The following is a 16,745-nucleotide window of genomic DNA, read 5'->3' as shown; positions in this document are numbered from 1 at the left end:
ACCACAAAGTAAATATTTATGGAAGAAACATACAGGTTTGGGAGGTAGGTGATGATGAGACAGTTAATGGAGAACTGAAGCCAGTAATTATTTGGGACAATCAACAAGGCTGCCTGTTGGTGTTCTGTAGTGAGCTATGGTTACAGCTATGGTTATGAAAATGCAGTTATTAAAGCCCTGTTTAGAAATAATAATTGAAAATAAGAGTTCAGATGCTTGTGGCTCTTTATGCGAATGAGAGATACTTGTGGCTCGGCAGTAATGGCTTGATTGGGGTGGGCATTGTGGTATAGTGGGTTAAGCTGTCTCTCGGGATGCCTGCATCCCATATCAGAGTTCCAGTTTGAGGTCTGGGTACTTGAGTACGCAGCTTTTTGCCAGTGCACCTGGGAAGGCAATGGATGATGACCTAAGTACTTGGGCCCCTGCCACCCATGTGGGCTACCCAGATGGAGTTCCTAACTCTTGACTTTGGCCTGGTGCAGCCCTAGCCATTGGGGCCATTGGCCATTTGGGAAGTAAACTAGCAAGTGGAAGATATCTCTTTCTCTCTCTGCCTTTAAATAAATAAATAAAAAATAAATATTTTAAAACAAAATTGGACAAGATTTAGAGGTGTCCAAAGACAGGAAAAATGAGTAGCAATCTCATAAAATTCTTTTCTCAGCTGTATAGCAGTTGCTAAAGGATCTAACTCCCTGCCTATTCTAATCAGGTGCTGAAAGGAAAGAATCAACTGAAGAAACTGATGAGTATTTACCAAATAAACAAACTCAAGAAAAATCACTGATGTTAATTGTTGACCAACATAGACTTGAGTTGGAAATTTCCCAATTCAGTTTTTAAAACAGATGTACTTTAAATAGATGAGTTATATGGCATGCAAATTAAACCTCAGTAATCTGTTCATTAAAAAACATAAATATTGGGCCATCATTGTGGCGAAGTCGGTTAAGCCTCTACCTGCGCCTCTGGCATCCCATATGGGCACTGGTTCAAGTCTCGGTTGCTCCACTTCCAATCCAACTCCCTGCTAATGGCCTGAGAAAGCAGAGGAGGATGGCCCAAGTGTTTGGGCTCCTGCATCATGTGGGAGACCCAGATGAAGCTCCTGGCTTCTGGCTTCACATTGGCCCAGCTCTGGGCGTGTGGCCATTTGAGGAGTGAACCAAAGGGTAGAAGACTCTCACTCTCTCTCTCTTCCTCTCTCCCTCTCTCCCTCTCTCCCTCTCTCCCTTTCTCTGCTTGTAGCTCTGCCTCTCAATAAATGAACAGGTCTTTTTTATTTTTTATTTATTGATTTATTTTTGAATATTATTTGAAAGGCAGAGTTATAGAGAGGCAGGGAGGGGGGGTAGGTCTTATATCCACTGGTTCACTCCCCACATGGCTGCAGTGGCCCAGTTCAGGCCAGGAACAAATCTGAAGCCAGAAGCCAGGAACTTCTTTGGGTCTCCCACATGGTGCAGGAGCCCAAGCACTTGGGTCATCCTCCAGTGCTTTCCCAGGCCATTAGCAGAGAGCTGGATTAGAAGTGAAGCAGCCGGGACTTGAACCAGTGCTCATATGGGATGCTGGCACTGCAGGCAGCAGCTTTATCTGCTACGCCACAGTGCTGGCCCTGAACAGGTCTTTAAAAACAAACAAAAAACAAACAAAAAGCCAAAACCTAAATATGACCTTGTGGGTAAATTTTGCCACAAAAAGGGGGCATGTATATTCTACTCAGATAATGAAGAACATTAACTATGGGAAACAGAAGAAACTTTTAAGTTGTTCAAGGTGTAAAGAATAAGGCTTCCTAGCAAAAAAACTTGTGGCTAGATTAAAAAATCACTACACATTTGGCTGGTATTGTGGCACAGTCAAGCTGCCACTTGTGACACTGGCATCCCATATCAGAGTGCTGGTTTGAGTTTCAGCTGCTCTGCTTCAGATCCAGTTCCCTGATGATGCACCTGGGAAGCGGTGGCTGTTGCCCAAGGACTTGAGTTGCTGCCACACACACGGGAGACCAGGTGGAATTCTTGGTTCCTGGTTTCATCCTGGCTCAGCCCTGGCTGTCAGCCATTTGGTGCTCTCTGTTGCTCTGCCTTTCAAATAAAAAGTATTCTTAAAAAAATAAATAAATAACCACACCCATTTGTTTTTTGTTATTTTAGGAGGACAGTTGTGAGACCAGTGCACTTTTGACTCAATGGGGATAAATGGGTAAGTGTGTGGGCAAGCAGGGTCCTTTGGTGAGTGTGGCAGAAAGCAGAACAGACTCAGGCTTTAGACTTCTGACTGGGTTTGTGCGACCCAGTCTGTGAATATCTCTGAACCCGAGTGTCCTCTATGAAAAGAAATAATTGCCTTTACTAAGGCAGGTAAGTCTGGTTTGACTCCACTGAATAGGTCACATAGCACTCAGAGTCAATCATTTCAAAAAGATAAATGCCTTTTATAAACCTAAATCTCTTTAAATATAAATCTCATCCCCCTGCTTAAATGGCTTCTCATTGCAACATGAGAGACCTGTAAAATCCTGAATAATGGACTCTGCTGCCGTTTCACCTTGCTCATTGTAATCCCCCACCTGGCTTGTCTTCTTTCACCAAAAAGCCTTCCTTGTAGGTTGCTGTTTCCTCTGTCTGGAGGCTCTGTCCCTAGCGCTTGGTGAGGTTGGCTCCTCAACCTTGAGGACACTGTTTAAATGTGCTTTCTAATAAAGACCTTGTCACCTTCTTTCTGAAATTCTCCCTTTTGATCTCCCACAATTCTTATTTCTGCAGATCTTTGTTTGATTTGTATCATAATCCCAGTTCATAGTTCTTTTTATTCATGTTTGCTTGGGAAGTCCCCTCTAGACTCTGAGCAGAGGAACTGCAAGAGAGTACTTCAGAAGGCTTATGGAAAATTGAACTATTAAAGATAAGTATATTTTGTGCAAAAACATGGAAATCCATGCATAATTTTTCATAATGCACATTTTCCATGAACTTTTTCAAGACCCTGCACATCCATCAATTTCAGATTTTTTTAACACCAATATCAGTATCTTTTAATTCCATTTTCCATAGACTTTCTGAATCCCCCCCCTCCATGTATATTCAATGTTCTGTTACATCACCAGTGAATATTTCAATCTTATACACATAGGCACTTACTAAAGATTTTGTGGATTGAATTAAGATCACTTTGAAGAAATATGGGTGCTTGTGCTTTTTTAAAGATTTATTTTATTTATTTGAAAGACAGTTACCAAGAGAGGTAACTACAGAGAGGTAGAAACAGAGAAAGAGGTCTCCATCCACTGGTTCACTCCCCAGATGGCAGCAACAGGTGGAGGTGCACTGATCCAAAGCCAGGAGCTTTTTCTGGGTCTCCCATGTGGGTGCAGGGGCCCAAGGACTTGGGCCATCTTCTACTGCTTTCCCAGGCCATAGCAGAGAGCTGGATTGGAAGAGGAGCAGCTGGGACTCAAACCGGTGCCTATATGGGATGCCAGTGCTTCAGGTCAGGGTGTTAACCCACTGTGCCACAGCCCCAGCCCCATCTTACCTTTTTTTTTTTTTTTAAGATTTATTTATCATTTGAATGGGAAATTATATGATATGATATGATATGATATCATGTCATATCAATATGATATATCTATGATATTATATGGGGGGTGGGTAGCAAGCAGGTGGGCTATTTCCATCTACTTGTTTACTCCACAATTGGTGGCAGTGCAGGGGCAGATGCAGACCATAGCCAGGAGTGTGAACCCCATCTGGGTTTCTCATATGGGTGGAAATGTCCCAAGGACTTAGGCCATCCTCCGCTGCTTTCCAGGTACATTAGCAGGGATCTAGAAGGGAATTGGAGTGGAGCAGCCAGGATGTGAATTTGTGCCCTTATGGGATGCCAGCATTGCAGATGGCAGCTGCACCTCTATGCCTCAATACTGGCCTCTTGGCAGACTTCTTTTTCTTTCTTTCTTTCTTTCTTTCTTTCTTTCTTTCTTTCTTTCTTTCTTTCTTTCTTTCTTTCTTTCTTTTCTTTTCTTTTCTTTTCTTTTCTTTTCTTTTCTTTTCTTTTCTTTTCTTTCTTTCTTTTCTTTTCTTTCTTTCTTTCTTTCTTTCTTGGCAGAGTGGACAGTGAGAGAGAGAGACAGAGAGAGAAAGGTCTTCCTTTGCCGTTGGTTCACCCTCCAATGGCCGCCGCTGCAGCCGGCGCACCACGCTGATCCGATGGCAGGAGCCAGGATCCAGGTGCTTTTCCTGGTCTCCCATGGGGTGCAGGGCCCAAGCACCTGGGCCATCCTCCACTGCACTCCCTGGCCATAGCAGAGAGCTGGCCTGGAAGAGGGGCAACCGGGACAGAATCCGGTGCCCCGACCGGGACTAGAACCCGGTGTGCCGGCGCCGCAAGGTGGAGGATTAGCCTATTGAGCCACGGCGCCGGCTGCAGACTTCTTTTTCTTAAAAAAAGATTTATTTATTTATTTATTCATTCATTCAAAAGGCAGAGTGACAGAGAGTCAAAATAAAAGATCTTCAAGGGGCCAGCTCCTTGGCATAGCGGGTAAAGCTGCCACCTGCAGTACTGACATCCCATATAGGCCCTGGTTTGAGTCCCGGCTGCTCCACTTCTGATCCAGCTCTCTGTTATGGCCTGGGATAGCAGTAAGATGGAACAAGTCCTTGGGCCCCTCCACCCGTGTGGAAGACTGGGAAGAAGCTCTTGGCTCCTGGCTTCAGATTGGCGCAGCTCTATCCGCTGTGGCCATTTTGGGAGTAAACCAGCGGATGGGAGACTTTTTCTTTCTGCCTTTTCCCTTGCCTCTCTGTAACTCTTCCTTTCAAATAAATACATAAATCTTTAAAAAAGAAAAAAAGAGATCTTCTATAAACTGGTTCAGTCCTCAACTGGTCATAATGGAGCCAGCAACTCCATTAACTTTCATCCTATGTTGGTGACAGGCCCAAAGCACTTGAGTTATCTTCTGGTACTTTTCCAGGCACATTAGCAGGGAGCTGGATTGGAAGCAGAGCAGCTAGGACTGGAATGAGCACTCTGATATGGGATGCTGGTGTTGCAGGTGGCAGTTTAACCAGCTGCACCACAACACCCATTCCATTTTGGGCAAAGTTCTTGAAGCACCTTGTATAAGATCCATTTATGTTGAAATTATATTTTCAAAGGAATGCACGTCTATCTTTTTTAATTGCAAGAATGGTGGTGTTTCCTTGTTTTTGAAAGGTGTACTGATAGAAAGAGATTGTCCATATGCTTCTTCACTCTCCTCATGCCTACAACAGCCAGGGATGGGTCAGGCCAAAGCCAAGAGCCCAGAACTCCATTTGGGTCTCTGATATAGGTGGTAGTGATTCAACCACTTGAGCCATCACTGCTACTTCCTAGGATTGCATTAGCGGGAAGCTGAAAGAGAAGCAGAGTAGCTGGGAAATCAATCAGGTACTCTGCTACGGGGTTCTGTTATCCCGAGCAGCAGTTTAACCCACTGAGCCAAAATTCTTACTCTTTTTCTTTTTCTTTTTCTTTTTTTGACAGGCAGAGTGGATAGTGAGAGAGAGAAAGAGAGAGAGAGAGAGAAAGATCTTCCTTTTTGCCGTTGGTTCACCCTCCAATGGCCGCCGCGGCCGGCGCACTGCGGCCGCCGCACCGCGCTGATCTGAAGCCAGGAGCCAGGTGCTTCCGCTGGTCTCCCATGGGGTGCAGGGCCCAAAGACTTGGGCCATCCTCCACTGCACTCCCTGGCCACAGCAGAGAGCTGGCCTGGAAGAGGGGCAACCGGGACAGAATCCGGTGCCCCGACCGGGACTAGAACCCGGTGTGCTGGCGCCGCAGGCGGAGGATTAGCCTAGTGAGCCGCAGCACCAGCCACTCTTTTTCTTTTTAAAAGCAATTATTTAAATTCTTTTTTCTTATGATTCAAAATCTGATATGTTTTCAGTATCCTTTTTTCTGTTAGAGAAGATCATTCAAATGGAAAAAGCAGGGGCTGGTGCTGTAGCACAGCAGGGTAAGCTGCCGTTTGCAGTGTTGGCATCTCCTATGGTCGCCAGTTCAGGTCCTGGCTGCTGCACTTAAAAATCCAGCTCCCTGCTAATGACTTGGGATAGCAGCGGAGGATGGCCCAGGTGCTTGTGCCCCTGCACCCACATGGGAGACCCAGAAGAGGATTCTGGCTCCTGGCTTCAGATTGGCCCAGTTCTGGCCATTGTGGTCATTTGGGGAGTGAACCAGTGGATGAAAGGTTTCTTTTATCTTTGTCCCTCATCTCTCTCTCTCCGTCTCTCTCTGTAACTCTTTCAAATTAAAAAAAAAAAAAGAAAAATGGAGAAGGGCAGGTGCCATGGTACAGTAGGTTAATCCTCTGCCTGTGGCGCCGATTCTAGTCCCAGCTGCTCCTCTTCCAATCCAGCTGTCTGCTATGGCCTGGGAAAGCGGTAGAAGATGGCCCAAGTGCTTGGGCCCCTGCATTGGCATGGGAGAATAGGAAGAAGCTCCTGGCTCCTGGCTTTGGATTGGCATACCTCCGGCTGTTGCAGCTATTTGGGGAGTGAACCAACGGAAGGAAGTCCTTTCTCTCTGTCTCTTCCTCTCATTGTTTGTAACTCTACCTCTCAAATAAATCAATAAAATGTTTTTGAAAAAATAATAAAAAATAAAAAAGAAATGGAGAAAGCAGCTAAGTATTGAAGCTGAAAATAAAAAAAAAATTCCAGATTTCTAACCTTGGTCTTACTAACTTTGTGCCTGTGTTAGGTAGATTGTTTCTGTATAGATTGGAAACGTATATAGGTACTGAATATTGCTAGTTCTAGAAAAACTACTAGATGAGAATCCTTATGTGGGGAGCAACCCGGACTAGACTAAGTTACTGGAATTAAGACTTATTCTGTGCATCTGCTCTCCCACAATATGGCGCTGGGAGAGAAGAAAACAGCTTCTACGCAGCTGCCTCCAGTTCAACCAGTAAACTGTAGGACTTGCTCCTGATTGGAGGAGAGCAGCGTACTTGGCGTGTGGGCAGCCGAGTTGGGATTGGTGGAAGAGGACTATAAAGGAGGAGAGAGACGGCATGCACCAGGAACATCTAAGGGGAACATCTAAGGGGAACACCTGTGCAGCCCCCGAGAGAGCCGGCCGGCGGTGTGCCGCTCCCCTGCGGAAGTGGGGAATGTGGCAGGGGGAACCGCCCTTCCACGGAGGTGGAAGGGTTGGTAGCCAACCCGGGAAGAACCAGCAGCAAACCCGGGGAGGGCCGAGCAGACGAAAGAACAGCGCAGGGTTTAGTGTCGTTCCTCCACGAAGAGGGGGAGCGACACCTTAGAATTGGATTTAAAACGAAACAGGGGTGGGTATTTGGCCTAGTGGTGAAGATGCTAGTTAAGACACCCACATCCCACATCAGACTGCCTGGATTTGATTCCCATCTCCAGCTTCTGATTCCAGTTTTCTGCCAGTGTAGAACCTGGTTAGCAGCAGCTGATGGTTCAAGGAGTTGAGTCCCTGCCACTCGTGTGGGAAACCTAGGTTGAGTTCTTGGCTTCTGGGCTCCAGCTAAGGCCCAGCCCTGGCAGCTGTGGGTATTTGGAGAGTGAACCAGTGGGCTGAATCTCTTTTTCTCTGACTACTTGCCTCACTCCCTGCCTCATCCATGTGTTCCTGTATCTCTCAAATTAATTAACCAATCGTTTTGCCATTAGTTTTCATTTTTTAAGAAAAGTTTATTCATTTATGTATCTACTTTTTTTAAAAGATTTACTTATTTTATTTGACAGGCAGAGTTAGAGAGAAGGAGAGATACAGAGAAAGAGATCTTCCATCCACTGGTTACTCCCCAAATGACGGCATCTAGATGGGGCCAGTCTGAAACCTGGGGCCAGGAACTTCATCTAGGTCTTCTACATGGGTAGCAGGGTCCTAAGCACTTGGGTCATGCACTGGTACTCTAATCTGTTGGGATGCAGGCAACATAGGCTGCTGCTTAACCTGCTGTGGCACAGCACCAGTCCTTATCTATCTGTTTTAAAGGCAGAGTGACAGGGAGAGACAGATTTTCCATCCTCTGGTTCATCCCAAAACTGCCCACAACAATCAGGGCTGGGCCAGGCCAAAAACAATAGCCAGAAATTCCATCCAGCCTCCCATGTGGGTTTCAGGGACCCAAATACTTGAACCATCATCTGTTAGTTCCCAGGGTATATGTTAGTTGGAGCTGGATTGGAAGTGGAGACAGAATTTTTTTTTTTAAGATTTATTTATTTTTTATTTATTTGAAAGTCAACAGAGAGAGAGAGAGATAAGAGAGACCTTCCATCTACTGGTTTACTCCCCCCCGCCCCCAAGTGGCTGCAATGGCCAGGGCCGTGTGAGACTGAAGCCAGAAGCCTGGAGCTTCTTGTGGGTGTCATATGTGGATTGAGAGGCCAAAGCACTATGGGCCATCTTCTGCTGCTTTCCCTGGCACATTAACAGGGAGTTGGATCGGAAGTGTAGCATCTGGATTTCCACCTGGCATCCATGTTGGATACCGGCACTTTAGCTACTTTGCCACAATGCCAGCCCTAGAGGCAGTACTTGCATCAGGTACTCCAACACAGGGAACAGGCATTCCCAGTGGCAGCTTAACCTGGTGTGTTACAACACCTGCCTCAGTTCTAATCCTCTTAAAAAGTTGAGAGGAAGAGAGGCTAAAGAGAGCTCTTTTCTGTTTGATTATTCCCAAGATAACCACAACAGTTGGTGCTGGACCTGGCTGAAGACTGGGAACTGGTAACCCAATTCTGGTCTCCCCTATGTGGGGCTGGAATACAGTTACTTTAGTGCTGCCAGGTTCCACACCAGCAAGAAGTTGGAGTCAGAGTCCAGAATGGGGCATCAAACCTGTGTACTCTGATGTGGAACATAGGGTCTTTTTTTTTTTTTAAATTTATTTGAGAGGTAGAGTTATAGACAGAAGGAGAGACAGAGAAAGTGAAGTCTCTATCCACTGGTTCACTCCCTAAATGGCCACAACAGCTGGAGCTGAACCCATCTGAAGTCGGGAGCCAGTAGCTTCTTCCAGGTCTCCCACATGTGTGCAGGGGCCCAAGGGCTTGGGCCATCCTTCACTGCTTTTCCATGCACATTAACAGAGAATTTGACTGGCAGTGGCACAGCTGAGCCTTGACCTGGTGCCCATATGGGATACTGGCATTGCAGACTGGGACCTTAACCCATTTTGCCACAACACTGGCCCCTGTTAGAGTTCTTACATATATTCCTGGCCATCTAAGTACATGCAAACATATATCTACACAAGGGAGTTTAGAAAAGGATTCAGTATATTTTTAAAAAAATTTCTCTTTTTATGGTAAGATTGTATTATGTATATTATCCTTTCTGCCCAAAACTAGGACACATAGATCTGTCCTTTTTTCCCCCAATAGTTCTACACTTTTCCACAGCACAGACATATGAAATTTAACCATTTTCCTAGTCATGAATATTTAAGTTGACTCTAGTTTCTAGTATTAAAAATATTAGTTAGTGGATATCCTCTTTAGCATAGCTCGTCAGGTCTTACTAAGGTATGGTTCTCATGACATAAAATTCCTATGTTTAGTCACATGAGCTTTTCAGAAACCTGTAATGCCTTCAGTATTGTCTAGTGTAATCAGTTTTTCTTCCACTGTTGGTTTAGATGGATGTTTCTTTTTTTTTAAAAAAGATTTATTTATTAATTTGAAAGGCAGAATTACAGAGAGGCAGATCAGACAGAGAGGGAGAGGTCTTCCATCCGATGGTTCACTCCCCAGATGGCCCCAATGGCTAGAGCTGTGCTGATCTGAAGCATAGAGCCAAGAGCTTCTTCAAGGACTGCCACTTGAGTGCAGGGGCCCAAGGACTTGGGCCATCTTCTACTGCTTTCCCAGGCCATAGCAGAGAGCTGGATCAGAAGTGGAGCAGCTGGGACTCAAACCAGCTTGGGTGGCCCCAAGATGGATATTTCTTTAGCTGAGCATCAAATGGAGTCAGTGTGTTCTGGGGCTGTGTCGTATAAAAAATATCTATCTTTGGGGCTGGTGCTGTGGTGTAGCATGTAAGGCCGCCACCTGCAGTGCGGACATCCCATATGGGTACCGGATCAAGTCCCAGCTGCTGCATTTCCGATCCAGCTCTCTGCTATGACCTGGGAAACCAGTGGAAGATGGCCCAGGGTCTTGGGCCCCTGCACCCATGTTGGAGACCCAGAGAAGCTCTTGGCTCCTGGCTTCAGATCAGCACAGCTCCAGCCGTTGCGGCCAGCTGCGGGAGTGAACCAGTGGATGGAGGGCCTCTCTTCCTCTCTCTGCCTCCCCTCTCTGTGTAACTATGACTTTCAAATAAATAAATCTTAAAAAAAAAAAAAAACCCTATCTTTAAATGATAACATTATGTTACTTGTTTTGAGATTCATATACAGGGAGAGCCTATTCAAACAGAATCTGGAGGAACAAGATTGATGTCTCCTACTAATTGCACTCTGAGCCATTCCCTCATTGGGTGTAATGATAGATGAGATTGGGCTTGGCTTACTTTTTTGTTGTTGTGGAGTATAAAGTTGATGTGCATGTGACATGACTTGCTTGTATATTAGTGGGTGGTTTCCATGAATTGCTGTAATTACTTACAAGTTGTTCAGAATGGAATTTGAAGGTTGAAATAATTGCAACTATATTTAATTTTTTAAGTATTTTGGATATTTGTCCTCCAAAAATGTTGAACAGCCCATACCTCTTCCAGTGGTGGAGGTTTTACCTGTGACTTCTCTTTCCTAAGTGAAGTAGATGATTCTCTAAAGATAAGGAGGCAGACAGATAACACAAGGAGTGTATAACATCATCATGGTCCTGGTGAATTAGGAGACCATATATTTATAACAATACTAGTTGTGACATTTTTGTTTACCAATATTCAGAATAACCAGGGGTGAGTACAAAGAAAGTAGTTGGATTTGTATAGGATAGGGGCTTTGGAAGTACACTGATAGAAGTAGTAGACTGTGAAATCTAAGCGGTTGGAGAAGAAAGTGAAAACTGAAGAGGCTGCTTAAGAGTTAGGCCCTCAGAAGTTGATGAAATCACAGAACATATATAGTGAGGGGTGGGCATCTGGCCCAGCTGTGAGGATGCTGCTTGGGGTGCCTGCATCCCGTATTAAAGTGCCTGGCTCTGACTTCTAACTCTGCTTCCACACGGATGCCATCCTCACCTCAGCGTGCTCACATCATGCTGCATTGCGTTTTCCATGCTTGGGCTCTAACCTCCTAGGCTGACCTCTTCACTCCTTTCAGGATCTGACATTCTGCACTGGGCCCTCTGTACCTTTCCTTCTTCATGGGCATGTGCCATTTTTTGGAAAAAAAAAAATTATTTGTTTTGAAAGAGTTACAGAGAGAGAAAGAGAAGAAGATCTTTAATCTGCTGGTTCACTTCCAAGGTGGCTGTTACAGCCAGCGCTTGGCCAGGATGAATCTAATTGTGAGGAAAAAGCACATAAAACGCAAGTTACCCTCTTAATCATTTTTAAGTGTACAGATCAGTAGTGTTGACTGTGTTGTGCAACAGCAACACTCACATTACTCCAGAACTTTTTCATCTTGTAAAACTCAAAGTTTGTAACCATTGAACAACTACTAATTTTCCCTTTCCCCATTCCCTGGCAATCAACATTCTACTTTGTGTTTTCATGATTTTGAGTACTCTAGACTTCTTGTGTAAGGGGAATTATGCACTGTTGTTCTTTTTTATGTGTGTGTTTTAAGATTGTTTTGACTGTTCCAAGTCTTTTGCTTTTCTGTAGATACTAGGGGTATTCAAAATGTTGATGGAAAATATAGTTATGGAAAATCTATGCATGGATTTCAAAAATTTTTACACCAAGAAACTTACCTTCTTTTTAAAGGTATATTTATTTATTTGAAGTGCAGAATTACAGAGACATACACACACACACAGATCTTGTATCCACTGGTTCATACTCCAGATGGCTGCAATGATTGGGACTAGGCCAGGTGGAAGCCTAGAGCCAGGAGCATCTTCTGAATCTCCCATGTGGATGCAGGGGCCCAGGGACTTGGGTCATCTTCTGCTGCTTTCCCAAGTACATTAGTGGAGAGTTGGATCGGAAGTGGAGTGGGCTGGGACTTGAACCGTTGCCCATATAGGATGCTTGTACTGCAGGCAGGCCATGGCTTAACCTGCTACACCACAGCGCCAGCCCCTTAGCTTATATTTTAATTCCATTTTCCATGAGCTTTGTGAAGTGCCTTCATACTTCTTAAAATCAGCTTATCAGTTCCTATGAAACTGATTTAGTAGTTTTGATAGAGTTTGCATTAAATCTGTCAATTTGGGAAAAATTGACATCACAGCTCTATTGAGTCTTCCATTCCCTGAAGACAAGTATATATTATAATTTATGTTTTTGATTTGATTTTAGGTAAAATGAATTATTAAGTTTTTTATTTGTACTTAATTGTCCTATTATTATATTTTTACTTGTTTAAGGTTTTTGATAGTGTTTGTAGACACACACATGCACATAGATATCATTTTTACTAAATGTTTACTGCATGCTTACCCTGGGTGTAATACTACTCTTGAAATTTATCCTGTATTATTATTTTTTAAAAGATTTATTTATTTGAAAGGCTGAGTTACAGATAGGCAGAGAGAGAGGGAGAGGGAAGGGGGAGAGAGAGAAAGAGGGGGCGGTAGAGAGGTCTTCCATCTTCTGGTTCACTCCCCAAGTGGCCACAATGGCCAGAGCTGAGCCAATCTGAAGCCAGGAGCCAGGAGCCAGGAGCTTCTTCTGGTTCTCCCACATGGGTACAGAGTCCCAGGACTCGGGCCATCTTCTATTGCAGAGAGCTGGATCAGAAGTGGAGCAGCCAGGACTCAAACCGACACCCATATGGGATGCTGGTACTGCAGGTGGCTGCTTTACCTGCTATGCCACAGCATTGGTCCCTATCCTGTATTCTCTTTCTCTCTCTCTCTCTCCTTTTTTTTAATTTATTTGACAGATAGAGAGAGAGACAGAGAGAAAGATCCTTCCTCTGTTGGTTTACCCAGAAATGGCCACTATGGCCGGAACTATGCCAATCTGAAGCCAGGAGCCAAGTGCTTTCTCCTGGTCTCCCACGTGGGTGAAGGGGCCCAAGCACTTGGACCATCCTCCACTGCCTTCCCGGGCCACAGCAGAGAGCTGGACTGGAAGAGGAACAACCGGAACTAGAACCCGGCGCCCATATGGGATGCCAGCACCGCAGGTGGAGGATTAACCAAGTGAGCCATGGCACCGGCCCCCCTTATCCTGTATTAAAACATCATTTTGGCTGTGATCTCATTCTTTGAAGAGCTTACAGTTTGGAAAGCTAACATATAGTGGATGAAGCAATAATAGCAGAGAAAGAAGATGGGTGCCTTTTGAGTATCCCATTCATTTACCTTATGGTCCACTTCTCCATGCCTTTAAACAGTTTTATTACAAGTTATATCAGAGCCTGATAACCTTTATCTTGACTGTCATCAATAAAGGCTCGGTGTGTTTTGACTTTAAAATTTAAATACTTTTGTGCTCCATTTTTGACAAAATCAAAGTATGAGAATTTAAAATACATAAAAGTAAACCAGTGGTTATTTCCATTTTATAGATCAATTCACAGCTATAATTATTTAGATATTTTCTTTTTACTTTTATAGTAACAGCTGAAATTTTTAGATTTATGTAAGACTATAAATTGATTTCATTTATTTCTTTCATGATAGATGACTACTCCTGTCTCTCCCACAAAATACTCATTGCTCAAGTGTACAGAGAATGACTTTGGGCCAATTGAACTCTTTATTTTGACCCAGCATACTAACTCTTTTATATGCTAGGTCAGAGCAGTAATTACCAGAAGCATAAATTTCTCGTATTTCAGTTTCATGGCTTTTTGTGATAGATACTGCCTGGAGCTGTCTGTGAAGAAAATCTTTTCACTAACCACTGTGGAAGATAGACATTGTCTTCAAGTCTGACATAAAACAGACAGATTTGGCATCAGTTCACCTACCAGAGTTTGGCAAATTAGGTTAATTGATTTTGCTATTAGCAGTGATTCTTTAATCTGCTAGAGAACCCTTATAACTTCTCAGTCAAGAAAGCCATTTGTAGGAATTTATTTATTTATTTATTTTTTGAAAGGCAGAGTTAGACAGTGAGAGAGAGAGAGAGAGAAAGGTCTTCCTTCTATTGGTTCATCCCCGAAATGGCTGCTACAGCCGGCGCGCTGCACCGATCCGAAGCCAGGAGCCAGGTGCTTCCTCTTGGTCTCCCATGTGGGTGCAGAGCCCAAGCACTTGGGCCATCCTCCACTGCCTTCCTGGGTCACAGCAGAGAGCTGGACTGGAAGAGGAGCAACCGGGACAGACTCCGGCGCCCCAACCGGGACTAGAACTCCAGGTACTGGCGCCGCAGGTGGAGGATTAGCCAAGTGAGCCGTGGCGCCAGCCAGAATCTATTTTTTTTTTTAACAACTTAGAGATTTGTTGTTAAAAGTTTCAAAACAAAATAGAGGGATTCCCACATAATACTTTTTTTTTTTTTAAGATTTATTTATTTGAAAGGGAGAGATACAGAGAGAGCAGAAAGAGAGAGAGAGAGAGATTGATCTATCTTCTGGTTCACTCCCCAAATGGCTGCAATGGCGGATCTGAACCCAGGAGCCAGGAGCTTCCTCTGAATCTCCCACATGGGTACAGAGGCCTGAGTATTTGGGCCATCTTCCACTGCTTTCCCATATGCAGTAGCAGGGAGCTGGATCAGAAATGGAAGAGCTGGGACTTGAACTGGTGCCCAAATGGGATGCTGGCACTTCATGTGGAGGCTTAACCTATGCCACAGCGCTGGCCCTTCCACATAGTATTTATAACCTTCAAAGGATAATATTAATGCATGTCTGTAATAGAAATTCATTTTTATTCAGTAATGGAATGGGACTTTATTGATAAGAGTGATGCATTTTGGAAATGAGAAAACCAGTTCCAGAAATGGATCATAACTTGATTTCAAAGAGTATGTGGTATCTTATACTTTAAAAATATTTTCTTTGAATTCAGTCTTGTATAAGTTAATAAATACTATTAGATTAGACATTTCTTAAAGAACTTGCTGGTTTCACTAATACTCAAATGAACTTGCGTTCATTATGTGTAACTTGTTTAATAATGGAACTAGGAGAGAGAGGAGCAAGAAAGATGGGAGCATGGGTGGGAGGGAGGGTAGCGTGGGATGTATCATTATGTACCTGAATCTATATATAGGAAATACATGAAATTGTATAATTTTTAAAAATCTAATAGAAAAAAAATGTGGTTAATAAATAAGTTGCAAGTGATTGCCCAATTGTGTATTTTCCAGGAAAATAAATACCTGCTGTTTCCATTTATATAACTTATATGATTTATCTTTTTTAGTAGGGAAAAAGAGTTAAAATAATCTAAGATGGATAATAAAATCAGTAATGTAAACATATGGTTTGTCTTTTGTTGTTTTCTTTGGAAGGCAGTCCTTTAAGTTAATGTATAACTTAATGTTTACTTTGGGTATTCTCTTTGACCTGATTCTTTTTTTTTATTTATTTATTTTTTATTTTTTTATTTTTGACAGGCAGAGTGGACAGTGAGAGAGAGAGAGAGAGACAGAGAGAAAGGTCTTCCTTTACTGTTGGTTCACCCTCCAATGGCCGCTGCGGCCAGCGCACCGCGCTGATCCGAAACTGGGAGCCAGGTGCCTCTCCTGGTCTCCCATGTGGGTGCAGGGCCCAAGGACTTGGGCCATCCTCCACTGCACTCCCAGGCCACAGCAGAGAGCTGGACTGGAAGAGGGGCAACCAGGACAGAATCCGGCGCCCCGAACGGGACTAGAACCTGAGGTGCCGGTGCCGCAGGCGGAGGATTAGCCTATTGAGCTGCGGCGCTGGCCTTGACCTGATTTTTGAGCTAACATTTTCACATGTTATCTATTATTGCCTGTGACTAAACCATTTAGTAACTTTGTGAAATGGAAATCCTAGCTAATTTAAATGAATTATAATAGCTTTTTGATAAACTATAGGTATTACCTTATTACTTTGTGTGTTTGAGTATGTCATTACAAGTTTGTTTTCTGTCAGTTGACAAGACCACCATAATTATTTTTATGATTTTTAAGTATCGTGTTAGAAACTAAAGGAAATATGACGGGACCCCTAAACTTAGAGGTTTGTAATCAAATTGGTTATTAGAGTGTACAATTATAATCTGGTACAAAGCAGATAGCAAATGAGTGATGTTTCAAGTGTTAATGTTGGGATGGTTCTAACAGATTTCACAAGGCATTCTGAGTCAGGCCTTGAGTACATACAGAAAGGTCAAGGTAAAAGGCTAAGACATGAGTGCTCCTTGTGTTTACGTAGTTCCTCTTTAATACATGGGTTTAAATAGAGTTGATATTAAAGGGTCTTATGACTAAAGAGTTTATAGTTGGAAGCCAGAAAAATGCTTTTGAGTAATGGATGCATTAAAGAAATAGGTTTTTTATTTATTTTATTTATTTATTTTTATTTTTTGACAGGCAGAGTGGACAGTAAGAGAGAGAGAGAAAGGTCTTCCTTTACCGTTGGTTCACCCTCCAATGGCCACTGCGGCCTGCGCACCACGCTGATCCGAAGCCAGGAGCCAGGTGCTTCTCCTGGT

The 16,745-nt window shown here is 43.6% G+C and overlaps 1 protein-coding gene across 19 annotated transcripts in view; it reads left to right on the top strand.

Moving 5' to 3' along the window:
- The window catches only part of CSNK1G1 (casein kinase 1 gamma 1), a 211,151-nt gene that overhangs the window by 52,729 nt on the left and 141,677 nt on the right, over nt 1–16,745 (top strand). For 13 of the 19 annotated variants that reach the window (XM_051821876.3, XM_002718121.6, XM_051821873.3 and 10 more), the window contains one exon: nt 2,163–2,211. The exons of the other annotated variants lie outside the window; for them this stretch is intronic. Coding sequence is in view for 2 of the 13 variants with exons in the window: in XM_070054374.2 (XP_069910475.1) it covers nt 2,208–2,211 (4 nt within the window). In the remaining 11 variants the exon portion in view is untranslated. The remainder of the gene's footprint in view (nt 1–2,162; nt 2,212–16,745) is intronic. 19 annotated transcript variants of the gene reach the window in all.

This window comes from Oryctolagus cuniculus, chromosome 12 (genome assembly GCF_051225735.1).
Source record: "Oryctolagus cuniculus isolate XC-2025 breed Fujian yellow rabbit chromosome 12, ASM5122573v1, whole genome shotgun sequence".
NCBI classification, from domain to species: Eukaryota; Metazoa; Chordata; class Mammalia; order Lagomorpha; family Leporidae; genus Oryctolagus; species Oryctolagus cuniculus.
The sequence above is the reverse complement of the archived record's forward strand: the minus strand, read 5'-3'. Positions and strand labels throughout refer to the sequence as shown.